Source organism: Podarcis erhardii (genome assembly GCF_964252035.2).
Source record: "Podarcis erhardii genome assembly, chromosome: 14".
NCBI classification, from domain to species: domain Eukaryota; kingdom Metazoa; phylum Chordata; class Lepidosauria; order Squamata; family Lacertidae; genus Podarcis; species Podarcis erhardii.
The window spans coordinates 49,098,605-49,123,231 of record NC_138503.1 but is presented as its reverse complement, the minus strand read 5'-3'; the positions used below and the strand labels follow the sequence as shown (position 1 = coordinate 49,123,231).

The 24,627-nt window shown below is 47.6% G+C and overlaps 1 protein-coding gene across 6 annotated transcripts in view; it reads right to left on the bottom strand.

Annotated features, from left to right (window-relative positions):
- The window catches only part of PEMT (phosphatidylethanolamine N-methyltransferase), a 109,250-nt gene that overhangs the window by 52,052 nt on the left and 32,571 nt on the right, over positions 1–24,627 (bottom strand). For all 6 annotated transcript variants that reach the window (XM_081840066.1, XM_081840067.1, XM_081840065.1 and 3 more), the window contains one exon: positions 10,292–10,407. In XM_081840066.1, coding sequence (XP_081696192.1) covers positions 10,292–10,407 — 116 coding nt within the window. The remainder of the gene's footprint in view (positions 1–10,291; positions 10,408–24,627) is intronic.

Below are 24,627 nucleotides of genomic sequence, written 5' to 3'. Positions count from 1 at the left end.
TCGTCTTGCGAGGCATTTGTCTTGCGGGGCACCACTGTATATAAAAAAGAAATAAAGCGCAATCCTGTATGATATAGTGCGGGCGGCAACCCTAGGTCTACTATTTCCACACTGTTGGGAATTGCAAGCAGGGAGAGGGGCTGGCGAGGTCAGATCCTGCATGTGGGTTTCTCAGATGCCTCTGGTTGGCCACTGCAAGATCTGGGTTCAGGAGTAGACAGGCCTTTGGTCTGAGGCAGCAGTCTTTTCTTACAGTCTCACTTGCCTCTGGGCAAGAGGACCGGCTCTACCATTAGGCAGAGCTACCGTATTTTTCGCTCCATAAGACGCACCTGACCATAAGATACACCTAGTTTTTAGAGGGGGAAAGCAAGAAAAAAATATATTCTGTGCAGAGCGCGTAAGCGGCTCTCGCTTTTCTTGCTTTAAACCCTTCTGTTCCTCCTCCCGCTTCACTCAGAAGCCAGCAGAGCAAGCTGTGCACCTCTCGCTGAAGCCAGCAGAGCAAGAGCGATAGCTGCGCAGCGCCTCTTGTTCTGCTGGCTTCCCAGCAAAGCGGGATGAGGGACAAAAGGGAGCCCTTACAAGGGAGCGCTGAGCAGAGCATGACAGCGGCTCTTGCTGGCTTTTCTGGGAGGTGGGGGACGGGACAGAGGGCAGCCCGTCAGTCCCTTCTCTCTCCTCGGGGAAAAGCCCCCAAGAGCCACACACACGCTCCGTGCGGCTCTTTAAAGGGAGCGCTGAGCAGAGCCTCCAGCCTGCATTCGCTCCATAAGACGCACACACATTCCCCCTTACTTTTTAGGAGGGAAAAAGTGCGTCTTATGGAGTGAAAAATATGTTAGATAGCTGGTACCCGAGCGCAGACCCAAGCCATTCCCCTCTGGGTTCAAAGCTTGGCAGAAGAGCGCTGGAGACCCCCTTTCAAGCCCACACCCCCATGCCCCGTTTGCTCAGGCTTCAATGCTTAGGCCATTGCTTCTCATACTCGGGTCTCCAGTTGTTGTTGGACTACAACTCCCATCATCCCTGACCCACTGGTCCTGCTAGTTATGGACAATGGGAGTTGCAGTCCAACAACAGACGGAGACCCCAGTTGAGAAATGCTGACTTAGACAAACAAGGGGTTCCATCCATCCGAATCTTGTATGAGGCCACCTGGTGTTTTGACTACAGAGAAGAAGGAAACTGTTTGCAAAGGGTAATGGGCCATTTTCTCCCAGAGTAATGATTTGTGGCTTCTGAATCATAGTTTTTATTTGCACAGCGCTCGAACTCAGGTCTCTTTCCCTTCCGCCCCCCCCACGTCCCCTCAGAACTGGTAAATAAACTTTGCAGCTCTGCGCCATAACAACAAACAGCGACTTTCTCAGCGGATGGAATCAGTCCAGCATCCGTAGTCAATCTTGCTGGTGACATCTGTTAAAAATTCAGCTGGAGCCATCAACCAACCGCCTTTGCTTTACGGTTAACACAAGCCTTGTCAACTTTAGGGATCTCTGGGTATTATCCTGCAACATGGTGTTGACCTCCAGCTCTGGGACTGTAATAATAATAATAATAATAATAATAATAATAATAATAATAATACATTTACACCCCACCCATCTGGCTAGGTTTCCCCAGCCACTCTGGGCGGCTCCCAACAGTTTTTTATTATTTTTTAAAGCGATAAAACATTAAAAACTTCCCTGTACAAGACTGCCTTCAGATGTCTTCTACAAGTCAAATAGTTGTTTATTTCCTTGACATCGGGTGGGATGGCGTTCCACAGGGCGGGGGCCACCACCGAGAAGGCCCTCTACCTGGTTCCCTGTAACCTCACTTCTCGCAGAGAAGGAATCGCCAGAAGGCCCTCGGCGCTGGGCCTCAGTGTCCAGGCAGAACGATGGGGCTGGTATATCCATCAGGTATACAGGGCCAAGGCCATTTAGGGCTTTAAAGGTCAGCACCAGCGCTTTAAATTGCTCTTGGAAAGTGCAGGCAGAACTGGAACCAATCACAGGCAGAGCCAAACTGATGAACTAACCCAGAGGCCGTCACCATGGCGCCCTGCCGGATGCTGTTTGGACCCCGGCCTCCATTATCCCTGACCATTGTCCCCATTGGCTGGGGCTGATGGCAGATGGGGCCCACCATACAGGACACCACGCTGGCGGCCCTTGCTCTAACCACTACACCCCACACCCTCCTGCGGAAACTTCCCTCTCGAGCCTGGCTTAAAGTTCAGGAGCTCCAAGCCGAAGTGGACGCCAGTGAGGGGCTGGACGGGGTTGACCCAAACTGCAACGAGGAGAGGGGAGAGATAATTTTAGCAAGGGAATATACGGGCAGAGGAGAAATCGATGCCAAGAAAAGGGCGCTTGTTGTGATAACAGTTACATACTGACCCAAATAACATGTAACACCCAGGCAGGGCTTGTTAGAAAAGCAGAGTCATTATCAGCCATGGAAAAGAACAGTCTGGCAGCGAGGCCCGCAGGAGAGGCTGGTTTTCTTAAGGAAAGCACCAGGTATTGGGCTTATGAAAGGCTTGGCTCTGACACCTACCGGCAGGAAGCAAGTGGAAAGCAGTCAAGACACAATAGCTGCCCCCTTCCAGCCAATGAGAACTCTCCTTCTTGGTCCAATTTACACCTTTTCGGAGGGGTTTACGCCACCCCGGCGGGTCTCAGCTTTCCAGTTAATGTGGTAAGCAGCGATTCCAGCAAAACGTCAATTGGAAACGGCAGTGTTGGGTCATTTTTGGCCCGAAGTTGTTGGGTTTCGTCTCAGGTTTAGCTGGGGTCACTTGGCGTTGTGGGGTTGGGAATGAGGGTACCGGGGCAGCTTGCCATCGTGCTAGAGAAAAAACTAATTTTTTGAACATTTTTAGTTTCTTCTCCTGTTAAGATTCACAAAATGTTCAGGAGTATGCATTCCCCAATAAAAAAAAGCACTGGATTAAAGTGCTCTCATAAAGCAGTAGGTATAAAGTAGGAACAGTGCTTTTTTCTGGGGGTACGCAGGGGGACACATACCCCTAAACATTTTGTGAATCTAAGTTTGGCCTCACTGAGGGGCAGTATTTCCATATGAGTAGGAAAATGAGAGTACCCCTAAACTTTTTTTTTAGGGGGGAAAAAACACCGGGTAGGAATAAGAACATCAGGGAAGTAAGGTGGGAAGTCAAAATTCAAGAAAAGACATATATTGAAATACAAGTAAATTTGAAACACTTGTGAAAATCAATAAAAAATATGTCTTTAAAAACCCAACCACAACCAGCCTCGTTCATTCTTACTCTAGAGGAAGAACATAACCAGGCCCATCCCACTAAATATGAAAACCCTTTCATGTAAAAGGAAGTGCGAGGCGATCTGTAGCTGTCACTCAGCTGAACGAAAAGAGCAAGATTTTGGAAAGGGCAGATGAATGTAAAGCAGCAATTTTATTTAATGCACAGCCTGGCTTTATTCGACTCGGTAGATGTGCATCTTTTGGGAAAGGCATTTGGTGAGTCAGAAAATAAAAAGGGTGGGGGCAGGAATCAAAGGAATGACACAGAAAGGCAGTTTTGCTTTTCTGACGTAACCAGACACTCGGATTACAGGGCCTGCGTTAGCCAAGCGGGTGCCACTTACAACGCAGCCCTTCCATTTTGTCTGCCCTTTCCCTCTGCCTCCCTCTGCCTCTGCGTATGTTCCTACTAGTCAAAGAGCACAAACGTGTGTCATGCCCAGAGTTGGCGCTCATCAAACGTTGCTCAAGAATTCGTCCCTCTCTCCTGTTATCTAAACAGGCATTCGCCAAGCCTGGTGCCTTCCAGATCTCGGCTGACTGCCCATGGCAGGGATGGGGGCATATCTGCAGTCCAATGGCCACATTCCTCCCCCCCCACCGGGGCAACCTTCCGGGGTCCACAAAGAATTGGTGGTCGGGCTCAGAGACGAGAAGTGGGCAGAGCAGGGAATGAGAATTTTACCGTTGTACAGTGGTACCTCGGGTTACAGACGCTTCAGGTTACAGATGCTTCACGTTACAGACTCCACTAACCCAGAAATAGTACCCTGCAATTTCTGTTCTTATCCTGAAGCAAAGTTCTTAATTGCACGGCAGCGGAACAGCGGCAGCAAGAGACCCCATTAGCTAAAGTGGTACCTCAGCTTAAGAACAGTTTCAGGTTAAGAACGGACCTCCAGAACGAATGAAGTTCGTAACCCGAGGTACCACTGTACAGTAGTCTAGCTTCTTAGGTAAAGGGACCCCTGACAATTAAGTCCAGTCGCGAACAACTCTGGGGTTGCAGCGCTCATCTCGCTTTACTGGCCGAGGGAGCCGACATTTGTCCGCAGACAGTTTTCCTGGGTCATGTGGCCAGCATGACTAAGCCACTTCTCGCAAAACAAGAGCAGCACATGGAAACTCCATTTACCTTCCTGTCACAGCAATACCTATTTATCTACTTGCACTTTGATGTGCTTTCGAACTGCTAGGTTGGCAGGAGCAGGGACCAAACAACGGGAGCTCACGCCGTTGCGGGGATTTGAACCACCCACGTTCCGATCGGCAAGCCCAAGGCTCAGTGGTTTATACCACAGCGCCACCTGCGTCCCTTTATATATGTATGATTTGGGACATGGGTGGCCCTGTAGTGTAAACCACAGAGCCTCTTGGGCTTGCCGATCGGAACGTGTGTGGTTCGAATCCCTGCGACGGGGTGAGCTCCCGTTGCTCTGTCCCAGCTCCTGCCAACCTAGCAGTTTGAAAAGCATGCCAGTGCAAGTAGATAAATAGGTATTGCTGCGGCGGGAAGGTAAATGGAGTTTCTGTGCGCTTTGGAACTCAGCACAGTGTCCCATTGCACCAGAAGTGGTTTATTCATACTGGCCACATGACTAGGAAAGCTGTCTGTGGACAAACGGCAGCTCCCTTGGCCTTAAAAGTGAGAAGAGTGCTGCACCCCAGAGTCAAATTCAAATGGACTTAACCATCCAGGGGTCCTTTACCTATATAGGTTATTTTCTCATGTTAAAGATAATCACAGAACAGTAAACCAAACAGGACCCCCTACCCTACTCAGGAGATTATAGATTACCATGAGGCCAGTATTCCCAAAACAACACAAATCCAGCCTCTTATGCAAGCAAATAAGCATATTAACATATCCTCTGAGTGTCCCTATTTTCCAAAGAGTCCTGGATTTACAGAAACTGCCAGTTTCTGATTTGATCCTGGAATGTCTCACTTTTCCTTGAAGGTAAAGGGACCCCTGACCGTTACGTCCAGTCGTGGACGACTCTGGGGTTGCGGCGCTCATCTTGCTTTATTGGCCAAGGGAGCCGGCGTACAGCTTCCGAGTCATGTGGCCAGCAGGACTAAGCCGCTTCTGGCGAACCAGAGCAGCACACAGAAATGCCGTTTACCTCCCTGCTGGAGCGGTACCTATTTATCTACTTGCACTTTGACGTGCTTTCGAACTGCTAGGTTGGCAGGAGCAGGGACCGAGCAACGGGAGCTCACCCCATTGCAGGGATTCTAACCGCTGACCTTCTGATCGGCAACTCCTAGGCTCTGTGGTTTAACCCACAGCACCACCTGTGTCCTCACTTTTCCTTAGGATGTCCCTATTTCCATCGGGGAAATGTTGGAAGGGATGGAGTTATTTGACCCCCAAGTCATCTGAAGGCAGCCCTGTATAGGGAAGGTTTATTTATTTATTTATTGTTTTATTATTAATGTTGTATTATGTTTTTATATATCTTGGAAGCCATCCAAAGTGGCTGGGGGAACCCAATCAGATGGTTGGGGTATAAAGAGTACATTATTATTATTATATTATGGACCTTCATACCTACGGGACCACCTCTCCCGGTCTGCCCCACGGAGAGCCTCAAGGTCCATAAATAGCAACACCCTAGTGGTCCTGGGCCCTAAGGAAGTTAGATTGGCTTCAATCAGAGGCAGGGCCTTTTCAGCACTGGCCCCGGCCTGGTGGAACGCTCTGCCTCATGAGACCAGGGCCCTGCAGGATCTGATTTCTTTCCGCAGGGCCTGTAAGACAGAGTTGTTCCGCCTGGCCTTTGGCTTGGAGCCAATTTGATTCCCTTCCCCCTCTTTCTTTTTTCTTTTCCTTTCTCCTCCTGCGATGAGGCTACATTTTAATATTTTAATGTTTCACTATTTTAATGTTGTATTTTAATTTTGTTTTTAAGTTGTATTCATTCAACTTATTTTTATTATTGCTTGTTAGCCGCCCTGAGCCTGGCCTTGGCTGGGGAGGGCGGGGTATAAATAAAAATTATTATTATTATTATTAATATTATTATTATTAGGCTGTCCCTACTTTCATCGGAGGGTATGCAAACATGGGTGTAGCCAGGATTTTTGGGGATGGGTGGGAACCTCAGTTTGCTAAGGATTTTTTATTGATTTTCATTGATTGGGTGTTAACTGCCCACCTGGCTACGCCTGTGTATGCAGATATGTGCCTTAAAAGCAATGCTGTCGGCTAAGATTCATTAGGAAGGAAGGTTCACTGTGCTGAGTCCACAGATCTCTTGCTTGGAAGCTGAGATCAGATGGATCAGACTGGCACCAGGAAGCCAATTCCCTGCCCACTCGCTCCCATTGATTACACGCTTCCATTGATATATTGGCTCGCAAGCCTTCAGCCATTTATGAAAGCCACCAGCTGAGTTAGCTGGCAGCCCGGCAACGAGCCTCTGTACACACAGAGTAGTCCTCCTTTTACTACCAGGTGTTGTTTATGTCCGGAAGCTGATAGCACGGTTTATGGAGAGTCCCGGAAAAAGTGAAAAGCAAACAGCAGCAAGATTTCCTCCAGCGAAACCGACCTAGGAGGAACTCAAACACGCTTATCTGCCTGTTACATAAGCCGAGTGGGCCCTGAACCTATGATTACCTTGGAATCAATTATGATCCAATTGCATCCTATTGCAGAAGAGTTCCAGGAAAATGCTGCGTTGCCAATAAAAACGGCTGGTGGTCTGCACTGTAATGAACTGAGGCCACTGAGCTGTGGGAATTATCTCAGCAGTTTGCAAGAGCTCTGTGGCCTGACCCTCTTCACCCACAAATACTAGGAATTGGTTTCGGGGGGTTGTTTGAGGTCTGCCTTACGGAGGGGGCTGTAGCTTGTATGAAGATTTGCTGCCTCCATCCCGGCCTAGGACCCACGTACCTACGGGACCACCTCTCCTGGTATGCCCCACAGAGGACCTTAAGGTCCACAAATAACAACACTTTGGTGGTCCCGAGCCTCAAGGAGGTTAGATGGGTTTCAACTAGGGTCAGGGCCTTTTCAGTACTGGCCCCGACTTGGTGGAACGCTCTGTCACAAGAGACTAGGGCCCTGCTGGACTTGACATCTTTCCGCAGGGCCTGCAAGACAGAGCTGATCCACCAGGCCTTTGGTCTGGACTCGGTCTGACCCTTATGTTTCCCTCCCCTTATGGTCTTGATTTATCAGCTATTTTAAAATGAGGCTGCATTTTAAATTGCATTTTAACCTGTATTTTAAATTGGGGTTTTTTTCCTCAGTCTCTTTCCCCCCCTATTATGTTTTTACTGTGATTTTATTTTATTGGTGTTAGCCGCCCTGAGCCTGACTCTGGCCAGGGAGGGCGGGGCATACCGTATTTTTCGCTCTATAAGACGCACCCAAACATAAGACGCACCTAGTTTTTAGGGGAGGAAAACAAGAAATAAGAAAGTGCTCTTCCCTCTTTGCTCAGGAGGCTTTGCGTTGCTTTCGCTGAAGCCAGGAGAACAAGAGGGATCGGTGCACACCGATCCCTCTTGCTTTCCTGGCTTCAGGGACAGCTGCGCAGCCTGCATTCGCTCCATAAGACGCACACACAGTTCCCTTTTTAGGAGGGGAAAAGTGCGTCTTATAGAGTGAAAAATAGGGTAAATAAAATTTATTATTATTAAGGTAAAGGTAAAGGGACCCCTGACCATTAGGTCCAGTCTTGACCGACTCTGGGGTTGCGGCGCTCATCTCGCTTTACTGGCCAAGGGAGCCGGCATACAGCTTCCAGGTCATGTAGCCAGCATGACTAAGCCGCTTCTGGCGAACCAGAGCAGCACACAGAAACACCGTTTACCTTCCCACTGGAGTGGTACCTATTTATCTACTTGCATGTTGACGTGCTTTCGGACTGCTAGGTTAGCAGGAGCTGGGACCGAGCAACGGGAGCTCACCCCGTCGCGGGGATTCGAACCGCCAACCTTCTGATCGGCAAGTCCTAGGCTCTGTGGTTTAACCCACAGCGCCACCCGCGTCCCATTATTATTATTATTATTATTATTATTATTATTATTATTAGCCTTCCCCTCCAAGAATTTGCTCAGTCCTCTTTTAAAGCCATCCAAGTTGGCAGCTTCTTGCAGCAGTGAGTTCCACAGTTTAACCGCGCACCGCATGAAGAAGGACTTCCATTGATATAGTTACAGATAGGTAGCCGTGTTGGTCTGCCATGGTCAAAACAAAATAAAAAAATTCCTTCCAGTAGCACCTTAAAGACCAACTGAGTTAGTTCTAGGTATGAGCTTTCGTGTGCATGCACACTTCTTCAGATACACTGAAACAGAAGTCACCGGACCTTTCTATATAGTGAGAAGGTGGGGAGGGGTATTACTCAGAAGGGTGGTGGGAATGGGTGATTGGCAGATAGCTGCGATGAGCAGCTGAAGAAGTGTGCATGCACACGAAAGCTCATACCTAGAACTAACTCAGTTGGTCTTTAAGGTGCTACTGGAAGGAATTTTTCCATTGATATGTCCTGAAACTCCCCACATCCAGCACTATGGGAGAGGAAGAAGTACTTTCCTCTATCCTTCTGCTCCAACCTCAGTGGCGGAGCGTATGGCCTTTCAGGCAGGAGGTGGCAGAAGGTCCAAGATGGGCTGTGGACCCCACAGTTCCTAAGCTCTTGGTCGGATCCAGCCTTGGCCTTGTGCACTGATCCCACCTCAGACACCCGCAGAACCTGTTCCAAACAAGGAGAGAGAAAATGCTCCCTGAAATCACTGCGGATTTCGGCAAAGCCGCTCAAAAGCCGGGTTCTGCCTCTTCAGTTACCTTTGCTGCACCGAGAACACCTGAGGACACATTACCATAATGTACAGTACATCATTCATACTGGATTACGAGCGAGCTGGGGCGGTGTGGGAGGCGTTATCTTGTCATATCGCAGATTGGGGAGTTGAATTGACCTGCCAACTAAGTGCACAGATAATCCTCAATGCTTCTCCCAGCAGGGAATTCTGTAAACACTTGAAGAGCACACTAGAGCTATGTTTTGCTTCCCGCAGGAGAAAAAGGCAGCAAGAACAATCGGTGCAAAAGGATATATTTCTCCTCTCTTTCCTTTATTATCCATTGCAAAAATTTACAACGATCCCTCCTAACTACAGAAACTATACTAAAAGAACCACTAATGATTATTATTTTTTTTGAAAAAAATGTTAATTATTAAAATGGCAGTAGTGAAATGCTTTAACGACAACAACAGGCAGTGTTTGGGAAATTTGTAAGAAATTGACCTTTTAGTATGGCAGCAACCAAACTTTGGAACTCCCTGCCTATGGACACCAGAAAGGCTCATCCGCTGCACTCTTTCGGGTGCCTGCTAAAAATGTTTGTGTTTAGGCAAGTCTACCCAGATATCCGGTTGCTTGGTCCCTGCTCCTGCCAACTTAACAGTTTGAAAGCATGTCAAAGTGCAAAGTAGATAAATAGGTACCATTCCAGCGGGAAGGTAAACGGTGTTTCCATGCGCTGCTCTGGTTTGCCAGAAGCGGCTTAGTCATGCTGGCCACATGGCCCGGAAGCTGTACGCCGGCTCCCTCAGCCATTAAAGCAAGATGAGCTCCACAACCCCAGAGTCGGCCATGACTGGACCTAATGGTCAGGGGTCCCTTTACCTTTACCCAGATATGTAGAACATTTAGTCTGGTTGATATCTTATTGCTGGTTTTAACTGTATCTCAGCTAAAGCATCCATGACAGATGGCCATCTTGACAGAAGTGCACTTGATATTGGTCCATGTGGGAGCTCTGGAAATGTAGTTCTTTGAGGGGAATGGGGAGTCTCCTAACACCTCTCAGCACCCTTAACAAAAACTACAGCTCCCAGAATTCTTTGGGGGATACCGTGGTTGTTTAAAGTGCTACCACAGCACTTTAAATGTATGGTGTGAATGTGGCCCACACCCCTTGCAGCCACGGCTTCCGGTGTCTAGCGGCCAATATCAGCCGGATTTAGCCCAAAGCAATGCTCCTTACCAGTGGCTCCGCAGGAAATTAAGGGACACGATGACAGCTCCCAGGCAGTAACAGGCCAGGTACGGAGAACGGAAGAGACGCGTGATCGACCGGGTCCTGTACTCCCATCTCGCTACCTGATTGGACAAACAAAAAACAAGGTGCGTCAGAGAAAGGAATGCTTAAGGGCGCAAGCTGGCCAGATAAGTCAACTTCCCAATTTTGTTGCCTGGAAGCAACCAGAGCTGGGTGCAAATGAAATCCCAAAGCTCTCCACTCTTGTTCGTGGGCAGAGAAACTAAGGTTTCAAGGGGAACAATTTAATTAATTAATTAATTGAATAACAATAGTTATTGTTTATTACCGTATTTTTCGCTCTATAGGACAAACTTTCCCCCCTCCAAAAATGGAGGGGAAATGTGTGCGCGTCCTATGGAGCGAATGCAGGCTCCTTGGCTTCAGCGATAGCAACGCAAAGCCTCCGAAGCGCAGAGGGAGCGCTCCCTCACGTGCTCTGGAGGCTTTGCGTCGCTTTCGCTGAAGCTGGGAGAGCGAGAGGGGTCGGTGTGCACCAGCCCCTCTCGCTCTCCAGGCTTCAGGGATAGCTGCCTGAAGCCTTTGGAGCGCAGCAGGAACTCATGCTGTGCTCCAAAGGCTTCGGGTTCCTTTTTCTGAAGCCAGGAGAGCAAGACTCTCCTGGCTTCAGCAGAGAGGGAGAGCTGAGCAGCGCCCCTTTAGCCAAGCCGGGGGGGGGGATAGAAGGGGCTCAGTTTCTCCTGCCGCTTCGCTGAAGGGGCGCTGAGCAGAGAGGGGTAGAATTTTTTTTCTTGTTCTCCCCCTCTAAAACAAGGTGCGTCCTATGGTCCGGTGCGTCCTATAGAGCGAAAAATACGGTATTTATACCCCGTCCATGTGGCTGGGTTTTCCACCCTGGGCGGCTCCCAAGAGAATATTAAAAGCACAATAAAACATCAAACATTAAAAACTTCCCTAAACAGGGCTGCCTTCCGATAGTTGTTTATTTCCTTGACATCTGATGGGAGGGCGTTCCACAGGGCGGGTGCCACCACTAAGAAGCCCCTCTGCCTGGTTCCCTGTAAGCTCACTTCTTGCAGTCAGGGAACCGCCAGAAGGCCCTCAGAGCTGGACCTCAATGTTCGGGCTGAAATATGGGGCCCAAGTATATTGGGCCACAGTGTTTTAGATGTTCACAATGTTGTTTTTTTTTAATGTTTCGTTTTAATTGCATTGCTGCACCTTGTTCTTTCCTGCCCTAGACTCCTCTGGGAGTAAGGGCAGAGCAGACATTTAATGAACAAGTAAGCAAGCAAGCAAGCAAACAAACAAACAAAAACAAACATGAGTTTCTCTTGGAGAAGAGAAAATCTGTACAATTTTATTGCAGGGACGGAATCACCCTATGCAATGACAGTAAGCTCAGCTTCTTTCCTCTATGGGTTTTTTGGGGGGGTTGATTCTGCAAATGGCACCAGGAGCAGCTGTGTTGGCGGAGTGACCCCCACAGCTCCATCTGCAGTATACACCGAAAGCACTATGCTAACAACACTTTGAACAGTCATGGCTTCCCCCAAAGGATTCTGGGAACTGTAGTCCCTTTAGGGTGCCGAGCATCCTGACATCTCTGTCCTTGAAGTGTGATAATGTGGCCCTCAGGCTAAAAAAGGGGTGGGTGGGGAAAGATGTAAATATCCACGACATTACTGAATTCTGCCCTGGGAGGAATAAAGCATCAGGGCAGGTTATCTTTTCCGCGAGAGGGCAAAACCAGCCACCAGTCAGATTTGCTGCAGGCTTTGCGAGGCAACAGACCCAGAGCCTGCAAGCTGATTCGATTACTCATGCAAACGTACGGCTCCGCAATCGCAACGGACGGCTCCGCGATGGCAGAGTGATCAAGTGCAGATGTACCATTCCTCTTTTCTGCCGGCAGAAATAGTTTGCAGCTGTAAATTCAATTTAAAAGGAAAAGGGGGGACGGGGGCACAGGAGGCGTGCGTCACCAAGGCTGCTATAACTGGAGCTCCGGGCAAGGGTTGGCTGTAAAGGGATGAGGGCAAGGCGAGTTGCTGCTTTTTTTTTTTGCACCAACAACAGGTCTCATCTGACTGCTGACTCACGGGGAGCAATGGCGCCACATCATCCGACAGACAGGCAGGCAAAAACAGAAAAAGAATGCGCAGCCAGTTATTGATGCCTCGGATGGGAAATAATTTTGCTTGTCAAAAGTGTCGCTTGGAACGAACGATGCTACGGGACAAGGTTAGAAAACCAAGTACAAATCTGCAAACCCTGATTGCTGGTTCTGATGCTGTAATCTAGGGGTGCAGAAACAACATCAGCACTAGTTCTAGAGCTGCCTTTGGGTGGGGTGGGAGTTGCATGCACCCCATTAAGAAGGATATTAAACAAAACTTGGAACGCGCACAGAGGAGGGTGACCAAGACGATAAATGGTCGGGAAACCAAGCCTTACAAGGAACAGTTGAGGGATTGGGATATGTTTGGCCTGGAGACGAAAAGACCGAGAGGCGATAGGGTAGCCATCTTCAAATATCTGAAGCGCTGTCACATGGAAGATGATGGAGCAAGCTTGTTTTCTCCTACTCTGGAGGGTATGACTTGAACCCATGGCTTCAAATTGCAAGAAATGAGATTCTGACTAAACATCAGGAAACTTTCTGACAGTGAGCTGGTCGACAGTAGAACAGTCTCCCCTGGGAGGTTGTGGACTCTCCTTCCTTGGAGGTTTTTAAGCAAAGGTTGGGCAGCCATCTGCCACGGATGTTTTAGTTGAGGTTCCTGCATTGCAGGGGGTTGAACTAGATGACTCTCAGGGTCCCTTCCAACTCTGCAGCTGTATGATTCTATCCCACCACAGGTTCCAGTAATGCCTATTATATCATATTTGGCATCCCATATTAAGAGCTCAAATTCATCTTGTTTGTTTCCCATATTCTGTGCATCGGTATAGAGACAACTGAAACAATGAATCATTCCCTCCAGTTGCTTCCTTCTTGTGGTTTCCTGCCCATTGGCAGGTTTCTTTGGCACTGCCTCAGTTTCCTGTGCATCAACGAAGCCTTGGGCTTCAGCACCTTATCCTCATATTACAGGTGCCTCACTCTGACCAGGTAAGGCCTCCGGGCACCTGTTGAGGCCCCATATCTGGAGGGCCTCCTCACCCAAGGGCCACAAGCCTTGGAGGTATTTAAGCAGAGGTTGGATGGCCATCTGCCAGGGATTATTTAGATGTGATTCCTGCATTGGACTAGATGGCCCTTGGGGTCCCTTGCATCTCGACAGTTCTATGATTCTATGTCAGAGGCACCGTCCTAGCAAAAGGACACATTGCAGTCAGGCCAAAGCCATAAAGGAGGATGTGGAGCAGCACAGGAGAAAAGAAACCTACTACTGAACCAGACCAAAGGCTCATCTAATCCAGAATAATTTCCCACAGCAGACAACCAGATGCCACTTCCCAAAACAGATTCACGGGATGATTCCATTGCTGTTATTTAGATACTAGGAGCAACTGCAGCATAATGGTTAGAGCAGGAATAGGTAACCTTTCGGCCCTCCAGATGTTTTGGCCTACAACTCCCATGATCCCTAGCTAACAGGACCATGGTCAGGGATGATGGGAATTGCAGTCCAAAATATTGGTTGCCTATGCCTGGGTTAGTATATCAGACTAGGACCTGGGAGGGACCAGGGTTCAAATCTACCTCAAATCTACCTCTACCTGAAGCTCAATAGGTGACCTTGCTGGCCTATCGCTGCCTCTCGGCCTGACCTACCTCACAAGGTTGCTGTGCGGATTCAATGAGGATGAGGGGTGAAGAACCACGTTCACCCCCTTGAACTCCGTGGAGCGAAAGGGAAATTATAAATGCAATAAATAAACATTAAATAATGACATTTAGAAAATAAAATGGCTCCCCACCACAACCACCCAAAAAAATCATATCAAATATTTAACATCCTGGCTGCAATGAGTGTGGTGGCTTCTCCAAACCCCCCCCCAGCTCCATTTTCTTCCTTTTTAATTGGAAAGCTGCTCAGCCTCTCCAATTTAATCAGCTGGAAATAGCCCAGATCGCTTTTCCGTGCTCCGCAGACCATATATCCTTGCCATTCATTCATATTTAGTATTTGTTCCGGGGACAGGGATATACGATTTCTCCATCAGCCAAGCGGTCCCGGCTTTGAAACACGTTGCATTTTAATTTTATGCCATCTCGGCTTTCAAACTCAGCCCCCATTCTATTTTATGCCGTTCCATTTTTATCTCCGGCTTACTGCAAACGTACACTCCAACGCCAAATACAAACGAGGGGAGGTTTTGATTTCTCCTGCTCTGCACTAATCTACCTGTCTAGGTCCTTACGTGGCCTTCATCACAATGACCCCAGGCCACGAGCAAAAACAACAGCAGCTATGACGGCCCTTGTGACCAGGTTGATTCTGGAAGAACCTGTGCACATTGTATAATTGTTTATAGCTGTTCGGCACAACTCTCTGTGTGTGTCGTATATTGTGTCATTTTAGGGAGTGAAATCTAATTTTTACTCTTCAGCGAAGGGTCTTAAAAATAGGGGGGTTTGGGGTGTGAGGAATTCAAATCTGCTATTACTTTTGTGACTAGACAATACTCAGCTTGCCTGATGAAGAAGCACTGCTTTCGGAAAACCAAAGAATTTTAATCACGCCTTCTGAAAATGTCAAGTACTGCTAAATAATGACGATGACGGATAAAGATAATATTACTGACTGCAAATACTTGACAATCGGTTTAAACAATTTCTATGCCATTTTGCACACATTTTGCTTAGCAGGCAAAACTAAATCATTTTTGTTTGAGCAAAATATCTTTTGAATTTGTTACACAACTTTTTAGCACCCCTCGTTCTTTGAAATTTGAAAAATTTGGAACGCCCTGTCCCCTTTCAGAAAAATAAAGGTTCTGCTCCAAATGGGATGTAAGGCCAACTGTATATCAGAGCAGGACATCTGCACACTAAGGTCCCATCTGCACTACACATGCAAAGTAGTATTATAGCGCTTTAAGCAGTCATGGCTTCCCCCAAGGAATTTCGGGAATTGTAGCTGCAAAGGGTGCTTTCAGGAGGAAACCCCACCCCCATTCCCCTCACGGAGCTATGGTTCCCAGAGTTCCCTGTGAAGAGGGACTGACTGTTAAGCCACTCGAGGAACTGTAGCTCTGTGAGGGGAACAGGGGCTTCCTAAAAACTCTCAGTCAACACCCTTAAGAAACTGTATTCAAGGGCAGCCGCATGTATAATGAATTGCCGCAATCTGGAAGTGAGAGCTGGACCATAAAGAAGGCTGATCGCCAAGAATGGATGCTTTTGAATTATGGTGCTGGAGGAGACTCTTGAGAGTCCCATGGACTGCAAGAAGATCAAACCTCTCAATTCTGAAGGAAATCAGCCCTGAGTGCTCACTGGAAGGACAGATCGTGAAGCTGAGGCTCCAAGACTTTGGCCACCTCATGAGAAGAGAAGACTCCCTGGAAAAAACCCTGATGTTGGGAAAGATGGAGGGCACAAGGAGAAGGGGATGACGGAGGATGAGATGGTTGGACAGTGTTCTCGAAGCTACCAGCATGAGTCTGACTAAACTGCGGGAGGCAGTGGAAGACAGGAGTGCCTGGCGTGCTCTGGTCCATAGGGTCACGAAGAGTCGGACACAACTAAACAACACCACCCATGCGCTTACATGATCATAGGCTACTTATGCCTGGCTGTCACCATCCAGATTTTTGCTTGGCTGGAATGTACACCACTGGTAGGCACGAGAGAATACAGCTCTAAAAGATCACAAAAAATGATGTGCAAAGCAGAACTGCATTTCTGGGACCTTCAGCCAGGCAAAAGCTTGTGTTACTTGGCTGACTGTGCTGGTCCCGAGGGCTAACCGTGCGGCGAGGTCCGAGTCCAGTCCGAGGTCGATGGTGTGGTATGGAGGCTGTCCGTCAAAGCTGAAGCGGAGTCCAAGGCAGGGAGTCGGGTGAGGTCAGGAACTCTGGCAGAAGAACTTCCGGGTTAGCGCGAACGGCTAATGGCGGATTCCCTCCGAGCTCCGGAGGGAATCGGCTCTGCTGAAGACGGGTCTTGCCGTGCCGGCGACACGGGGACCCTCAGAAACCGCAGGCGCGGAAGCCTGCGGACTTGGTGACTCGGTGGGCACCTTAAGCGCCCTCCCCGACCCACGAAGAGCCTTTTTAAAGGCTACGGAGAGGGTACGGAGAGTGGCGTGGTGCTGAGAGTAGACCGCTACTTCAGTAGAGCGAAGCCGCAAGCCATGGCCGGAGAGCGCTGACTTTCTTCCCAAAATTTGGACTGGATAACAAAGGACCCGTGAGTAGTGGTGAATTTGGACTTTTAAAATTTTTTATCCTTTGAATTCGGCACGATCGGGGGATGTGTTAAAGGGAAGTCCGCACCCCCTCTACTTATAGACGATTTAAAGCAAGGAACGGAGAATTAAGGCGGAATTAATACTGTTTTGATGATTTAAAAGTTTTTCACAAATTTGTTAGAAGAAGATTTCGTGCTGAAGAGAAAGGGAGGAACTTTGGAACTTTGTGTGTAATCCACCCCAAAACCCGGGAGTGTCCTGTTTGGGTGCCGGAGGAAGAAGTGAAAGGAGTTTGACAGCTGTCAAAGAAGCTGTCAAACGGGCGGACAAAGTAAAGAATTTTGTTATTTAACAACTCTCTGAATTAAAGGTGATACATTTGAATTGAGGCGATTGGAAACAAAGTAGTGATTATAACAAAGTAACAGATTATTGGAAAAGGACTACTAAATAACTGAAAGCCCCCTAGGGGGAATTAGTGACATTACAATGGCTGCAGAGGGAAAATTACTGGCGGAGATAGAAAAAATGTTCTTTCTCGTGGGAATCCTGCAAGAGCAGAGTATGGCTCTGAGCAAAGTATTTATGACCTTGAATTCTGAAACAAACAACTCTGCTGAATGCACAAAGGAGATGTATGATAAAAACTCTGCAGCTGAGCAGGAAGAGATGCTTTTGGAATTGACAGAGAAGAAAGAAGGAGTGCAGACACTACAAGTGGAAAATATCAACCAGGAATCTACACTGTTAGAGTATGAGCAAAGAAGACCTTTGGATTACAAACCTGCGAAAGATGAGAAAGAAGAAGAGGGAAGTCCCTGGAGTACTTGGAATATTAAAACTAAAAAGAATAAAGCAACATGATTGGGACTTTCCTCTTGAGTATGGAAAAGTAGATGATCCTTCGCAGCAAACACTTCTTAACATTCTGGATGAAAGAAAATATGATATGACTCTGACTGAACTCCTTCGGGGTCTTAGGACCAACAAAGAGGACTACCAATATAGTTGGCAGAGAGGGGCTGACAGAGAATCAGACGCCTCGGACGTGAGGAATCCGGGCTAAGAACTATTTTTTGTTTGTTTTTTGGACATTTGTTTGGGAAGGGACAGAAACCGGGGCGGGGGGGGGGGAGAGAGAATAGAATTATAAAATGTTATGATTTGTTTTATTTGGTCAATGTGACCTATAATTAATATAATAAAGGGAAAATTTGTGGAAGGGAAGTTAGATCGACCTTAAAAAAAAGAAATTAATGATTATAAGAGAATTGGATAAGTTGAATATAGATAAACAAAAAGAATTAAATTTTTAAAAGTAATATGAATATGTTTAAGACGTCGGCTAAGAACTTGCTGAATTAATTATTGGAACTGGGATGTAAGAGGAGGGAGTGGGGGGAAGTCAATGAAAGTGGGTAAAGAAAATTAGGGTATGAAATTGTATTTGTGTGTTTTTGTCTTTGTGTGTGTGTTTGTTGTTATAAAATGTAAAAACCCAATAAAAATTATTAAAAAAAAAAAAAAAAAGGAACTCTGGCAGAAGAGCAGGACAGGGTGCAGGCAGGAACAGGCTACCAACAATGTTGCTCCCGCAACCTGGGACTGGGCTGGCTGGCTTTTATCTGCCCCGAGGCACAGGGTGACCCCGATCCTCTGGTGACTCACCTCTCCTGGTCTGGAGGCGAGCACTCCTCCTGTGAGAACTTAGTTCCCTCCGCCTCTCTGCCCTGAGCCTCTGTAGCTCAGGAGAGGCAGGAGGATTACTGGACCCAGAGGCAACCTCAGCTTCCCCTGACGGGGCTGAGAGTGGAGCACCTGCAGGCAATGGGTCCTCCATCACCTCAGGAGCCAGAGCAGACTCAGCTGGTGCCTGCACCTGAGGATCCAGCACAGGTGAGGACCCTTCAGGCTCAAGCCCCAGCCCCGGCTCAGCTGGTTCTGGAGGCGGGGAATCCTGTGCAGGCTGGGATTCCTCAGGTTCAGCCTCCAAGTCCGAATCCCAGGCCAACACACTGACATTTTGGGCGTCTTATTGTGTGTATGAATGAGAACCCCCATACACATTTCTGCATATAATTGGGTCCCATTAGCAGATCCGTTGCTGCGTCTTTAGAACTGAAGACCCAGAACGTCTAAGTCAGGTGTTCATCATCTACTGTAATGACAGGAGACGCAAAGGACACGTTCCCAGGCCACATGACAAGATTAACAGGCATTGATTTTTGCATGATGAACTTCCTTGAAATGAGATTGATTTTCACACACGCACCCCTTCAGCGACAAAGGAATTCTCTGATCTGGCACATGGATTTCTCATATGGGCCCCTGCGGTTCAAGAGAGGGAGGGATCCGATGTAAAGCAACAACTACAGAAAACACTCAACTATCAGCCAAGAAAGCCAACAGGACACCAATTACCATCTAGACCAGCCACCCCCGACCTGGTGTCCTCCAGATATCTTTGGACCTGAACTCCCATCATTCCTGTCCGTTGGCCATGCAGGCAGGGGCTGGTGGGAGTTGGAGTCTAATATATCTTGCCGGAATTAAGATTGCCGGAAGAAATATCAACAACCTCAGATATGCAGATGACACAACCTCGATGGCAGAAAGTGACGAGGAATTAAAGAACCTTTTAATGAGGGTGAAAGAGGAGAGTGCAAAATATGGTCTGAAGCTCAACATCAAAAAAACTAAGATCATGGCCACTGGTCCCATCACCTCCTGGCAAATAGAAGGGAAAGAAATGGAGGCAGTGAAAGATTTTACTTTCTTGGGCTCCATGATCACTGCAGATGGTGACAGCAGTCACGAAATTAAAAGACGCCTGCTTCTTGGGAGGAAAGCAATGACAAACCTTTGACAGCATCTTAAAAAGCAGAAACATCACCTTGCCAACAAAGGTCCGTATAGTTAAAGCTATGGTTTTCCCAGTAGTGATGTATGGAAGTGAGAGCTGGACCATCAAGAAGGCTGATCGCCGAAGAATGGATGCTTTTGAATTCTGGTGCTGGAGGAGACTCCTGAGAGTCCCATGGACTGCAAGAAGATCAAACCTTTCCATTCTGAAGGAAATCAGCCCTGAGTGCTCACTGGAAGGATAGATCCTGAAGCTGAGGCTCCAATACTTTGGCCACCTCATGAGAAGAGAAGACTCCCTGGAAAAGACCCTGATGTTGGGAAAGATGGAGGGCACAAGGAGAAGGGGACGACAGGACGAGATGGTTGGATAGTGTTCTCGAAGCTACCAGCATGAGTGTGACCAAAAGGCAGTGGAAGACAGGAGTGCCTGGCGTGCTCTGGTCCAGGGGGTCACGAAGAGTCGGACACGACTAAACAACAACAACATATCTTGTTCAGCATCTTGTTCTCATAGAATCATAGCTCTGGAAGGGAAGCTGAAGATCATTTCCTCCAATCCTCTGCAATGCAGGAATAGGCAACTGTCCCTTGGGGGGACTGAACCTGTGACCTTGGGGATACCAGCACCATGCTTTAACCAGCTGAGCTATCCACCAGCATCTATCCATTTATCTAAAAATTCCCACTACAGTGATACCTCTGCCTACAAACTTAGTTCATTCTGGAGGTCCGTTCTTAAGCTGAAACCGTTCTTATCCCAAGGAACGCTTTCGCTAATGGGGCCTCCAGCGAACGATTTCTGTTTGCATCCTGGGGCAAAGTTCACAACTAGGAGCAGCTACTTCCGGATTAGCTGAGCTCGTATCCAGAAGTGTTCGTAACCAGAGGTACCACTGTATGACATAAAAAGGGAAGAGGCAGGCTTTGAAAACTGAAGCGCAACACAAGGGGAGACAGGGCTAATAACAATTGGAAGCTGCCAAAGAAGAACAGGCCATATGCCCCATCAAAACAGCATTGATCCCTGTGCTGTTGGGTGGGAGCGTGTATAGAGGACAACGAGGACAACGACAATGACAATGACAACAACAACAACAACAACAACAACAACAACAGTCTTTCTGCGTACATCATTGATTCCAGGGATGAAGCCGAGTTCTCTTTTTTTGGTAGTGAATTTCTCTATTTTTTCCAAAGTAATTTTTATTTGATTTTACAAATATAGAATTATAACAATACAAATTACATATCCATATTTTTAGAGATTTCTCCAAATCTCTGGACTTCCCACCTTCCCCTCCATGGGTCCTATTGTTAACCTTTTCCAACTGCATATGATTCAGTAATCCATATTTTATATCTCTCCATGTTGTCCATAATAACTGCAAGTGTTATTCAAATCCTGCTAATGTTTTCATCTGCTTACAGTGGCCTCCTAGATAAATTATTTTAAAAATTCCCTTTCTTTTTTGAAGAATTGCAGCTGCATTGCAGCCAGGTTCTTATGGCAAACAGACAGCAGCGGAAGGGTAGCAAGACGAGCCTTGATGATCTCCAAAGGTCCCAGCAGCCTTCAAGGATGCCGTTGACTAATGGAGGCAGGAAATAAGGAATGAAAGGCTTCCGGAATGAGCAGGTGCATCGTTGAAGGCAAAAGGGAGGAGTATGCTGGGATGCAGCCCCCGTGCTCAACAAAACAGATGAAGGAATTAGGGAAGGAATTAGGGAAGACGCAGTCGGGAATGCTACTAACTCAGAAGACAGAAGGCGAAGGTGCAGAGATCTGGAATGAAAACAGGATCATTCCTCAGGCAAACACACTTCAAGAAATCCAGGAACGAGCCATGTGCTCAAGGGTCACCGTTCCCTGCCGTCTTTCATGCATCACCACAACAAAAAACCTTCCACAACCATATTTGCTCATGTGCACCCTGCAAGCATTTCTAATAAATAATAACAATAATTTATTTATACCCCCGCCCATCTGGCTAGGTATCCTCAGCCACTCTGGGTGGCTCCCAACAGAATATTAAAAACATGATAAAACATCAAACATTAAAAACTTCCCTAAACAGGGCTGCCTTCAGATGTCTTCTAAAAGTCAGATAGTTGTTTATCTCTTTGACATCTGGTGGGAGGGCGTTCCACAGGGTGGGTGCCACTACCGAGAAGGCCCTCTGCCTGGTTCCCTGCAGCTTCACTTCTCACAGTGAGGGAACTGCCAGAAGGGCCTCAGAGCTGGACCTCAGTGTTCGGGCTGGATGTTGGGGGTGGAGACGCTCCTTCAGGTATACTGGGCTGAAGCTGTTTAGGGCTTTAAAGGTCAGCACCAACACTTTGAATTATGCTCAGAGACATACTGGGAGCCAATGTAGATCTTTCAGGACCGGTGTTATATGGTTTTGGCGGCCGCTCCGTCACCAGTCTAGCTGCCACATTCAGGATTAGTTGCAGTTTCTGAGTCACCTTCAAAGGTAGCCCCACGTAGAGCACATCCTAAGCCTACGTTTGGCTTCTTCACTCGGCCACAAAGCAGCTCTGTAAGCAGCTCCAGGCAGGGAAATATCTGTGTTTCTTTTGCTTATGCTGCAACAAATCACACGGGCACTTGGCGCAGCAGAGAGACTGGGAATCTGGTGTTGTGTCTTGGTAGCAGGAAAACCTAGGAGGAGAAAGGAGGCTCCTTAAACACAACTCCCCTTTATTGTTACTGGAAATGCGAACTGCACTCTGGAGCCCTGCAGCATGCAAACTCCAGGAACTCCAGAGGTCCACCCCTTGCATGCAGACCCTGGAAGATTTAAGAACCTAAGAAGAACCTGCAGGAGCAGCTCCATGGCCCTGATCCTGCTCTCACTCTCTCCACTTCTGATACACAGCAACTTCTAACATTCAGCTTCTCTGGATGTCTGTGAGTTCTAGTTTTCCTGAATTAAGGGTTCTTCAGCCTTAATCCACAACCACAAATCTGTGTGTTTCTTTATGTTTACAGTGGTACCCTGGTTTTCAAACACCTTCATACTCAAACAACTTGAAACCCAAACACTGCAAACCCGGAAGTGACGGATTTGACTTCCGTTTTGAGTGTTATGCTGAGGTCTGTCTGTTTTTACTATTTACCGGTATTTTGTGTTTTTGTGGCCCTTTTGTTTTTGTTTTTGACTGTGTGGAACCCAGTTCAGCTACTGACAGATTGTGTGACTGCAGTACATTGTTTATTGCTTTCCTTTTATGGATCAATGATCTTGTCAGATAGTAAAACTCATGTTAAATTGCTGTTTTAAAAGGTAAAGGACCCCTGACAGTTAAGTCCAGTTGCAGACGACTCTGGGGTTGTGGTGCTCATCTTGCTTTACAGGCTGAGGGAGCTGGCGTTTGTCCGCAGATAGTTTTTCCGGGTCATGTGGCCAGCATGACTAAGCCACTTCTGGTGCGACAGAACACCGAAACCAGAGCAGCGCATGGAAACACTTTTTACCTTCCCGCCGGAGCAGTACCTATTTATCTACTTGCACTTTTTTTTGGGTGTGCTTTTGAACTGCTAGGTTGGCAGGAGCTGGGACCAAGCAACAGGAGCTCACCCTGTCACGGGGATCCGAATCGCCAACCTTCTGATCAGCAAGCCCAAGAGGGTTAATCCGTTTTGCATGACTTTCTATGGGAAAGCGTGCCTTGGTTTTGGAACGCTTTGGTTTTGGAACGGACTTCTGGTACAGATTAAGTTTGAGAACCAAGGTACCACTGCATAAGTGTCTTCTTTGCCTTCTTCACACCCCTCTGCTTTTGTCTGAAGTCTGCAAGGGGAAAACAGTGCGAAGATGAAAAGTCTGCACAAATAAGTGTCATTTGCAGAACCAAATTAAGTATAGTCAACTGCATCCCGAGGCAGAAGAACTCGAACGAACAGTCCCTGACAGCCTTCCAGCCTGCTTTTTCCTAGAAAACTGCTCGTCTCTGCGCTCTGACGTGGAGGAGATGGATTCTGCTTAGATTCTCGGAGTCTGAAAGCAGTAATGATAAAAGTGCATCCGAGCAGAGATGATTCGTTTGCAGGGAAGAAGATGCTTTGAAGTTTCACTTGCATGGGGCACTTTTCTGAGTTCTTCAGGGCTGGTGCAGCCGGAGACAAACAAGGCATCCATTGAGAGGTGCGAGTGTCAGAAAGAAGGTATTTGTGCACCTGTAAAAGGCAGTCCGCAGTCCGGGTGCAATGCTTTCGAGAAAAGAACAATTAAGAAGTGTGAACTCCTGCCAACCTAGCAGTTCGAAAGCACGTCAAAGTGCAAGTAGATAAATAGGTACCACTCTGGCGGGAAGGTAAACGGCGTTTCCGTGTGCTGCTGTGGTTCGCCAGAAGCGGCTTAGTCATGCTGGCCACATGACCCGGAAGCTGTACGCCGGCTCCCTCGGCCTATAGAGCGAGATGAGCGCCGCAACCCCAGAGTCTGTCTTGACTGGACCTAATGGACCTTTTTAGCCATGGGATGGAATCTCTCACACTAGGGGTTGGGCAAACTTTTCCCATCTCAAGGGGAATACTCCCTTTGGGGCAGCCTTCTGAGAGCTCCATATCATTTGTAATCTCTGTTTGAGTTTGTAATCTCTATCTGAGTTTGTAATCCTTGTCAGAATACACACTTTTGAATGGATTAGTTTTTGTTACAATTGACTATTGATTTGCGAGCAGGGACCACTCCCACTATTGAAACTTTTATTGGCCAGAGTTCTTGGTGTGCTTTTTTCTTGGTATATTTAATAACAAGAACTCCAACTTATTTAATGTCCATATCAATTTTGGGCAGGGCCAGAGGCACTAAGTGAGTGGAGGAACAGAGGAGACCAACTTCTGGGCAGCAGGCTATATTCCAGCCCAGCAAGATCCAGGAGTTTCTAAACACACACTTCCCTTCTGGCAAACAGCTGGGAATTGTCACAATCCAATGGTGCCTTCCAGCCAGGCAAAAGAAATTAAGGGTGAGTGAGTGAACAGCAGAGTCAGTGAGCAGAGAAGTCTGGGGAGAGAAGGTGTCATCTGGAGAGCAGATTTGGGGAGGATGCAGGGCACACTGGGGGGGGGGAGAGGGAAGGGGC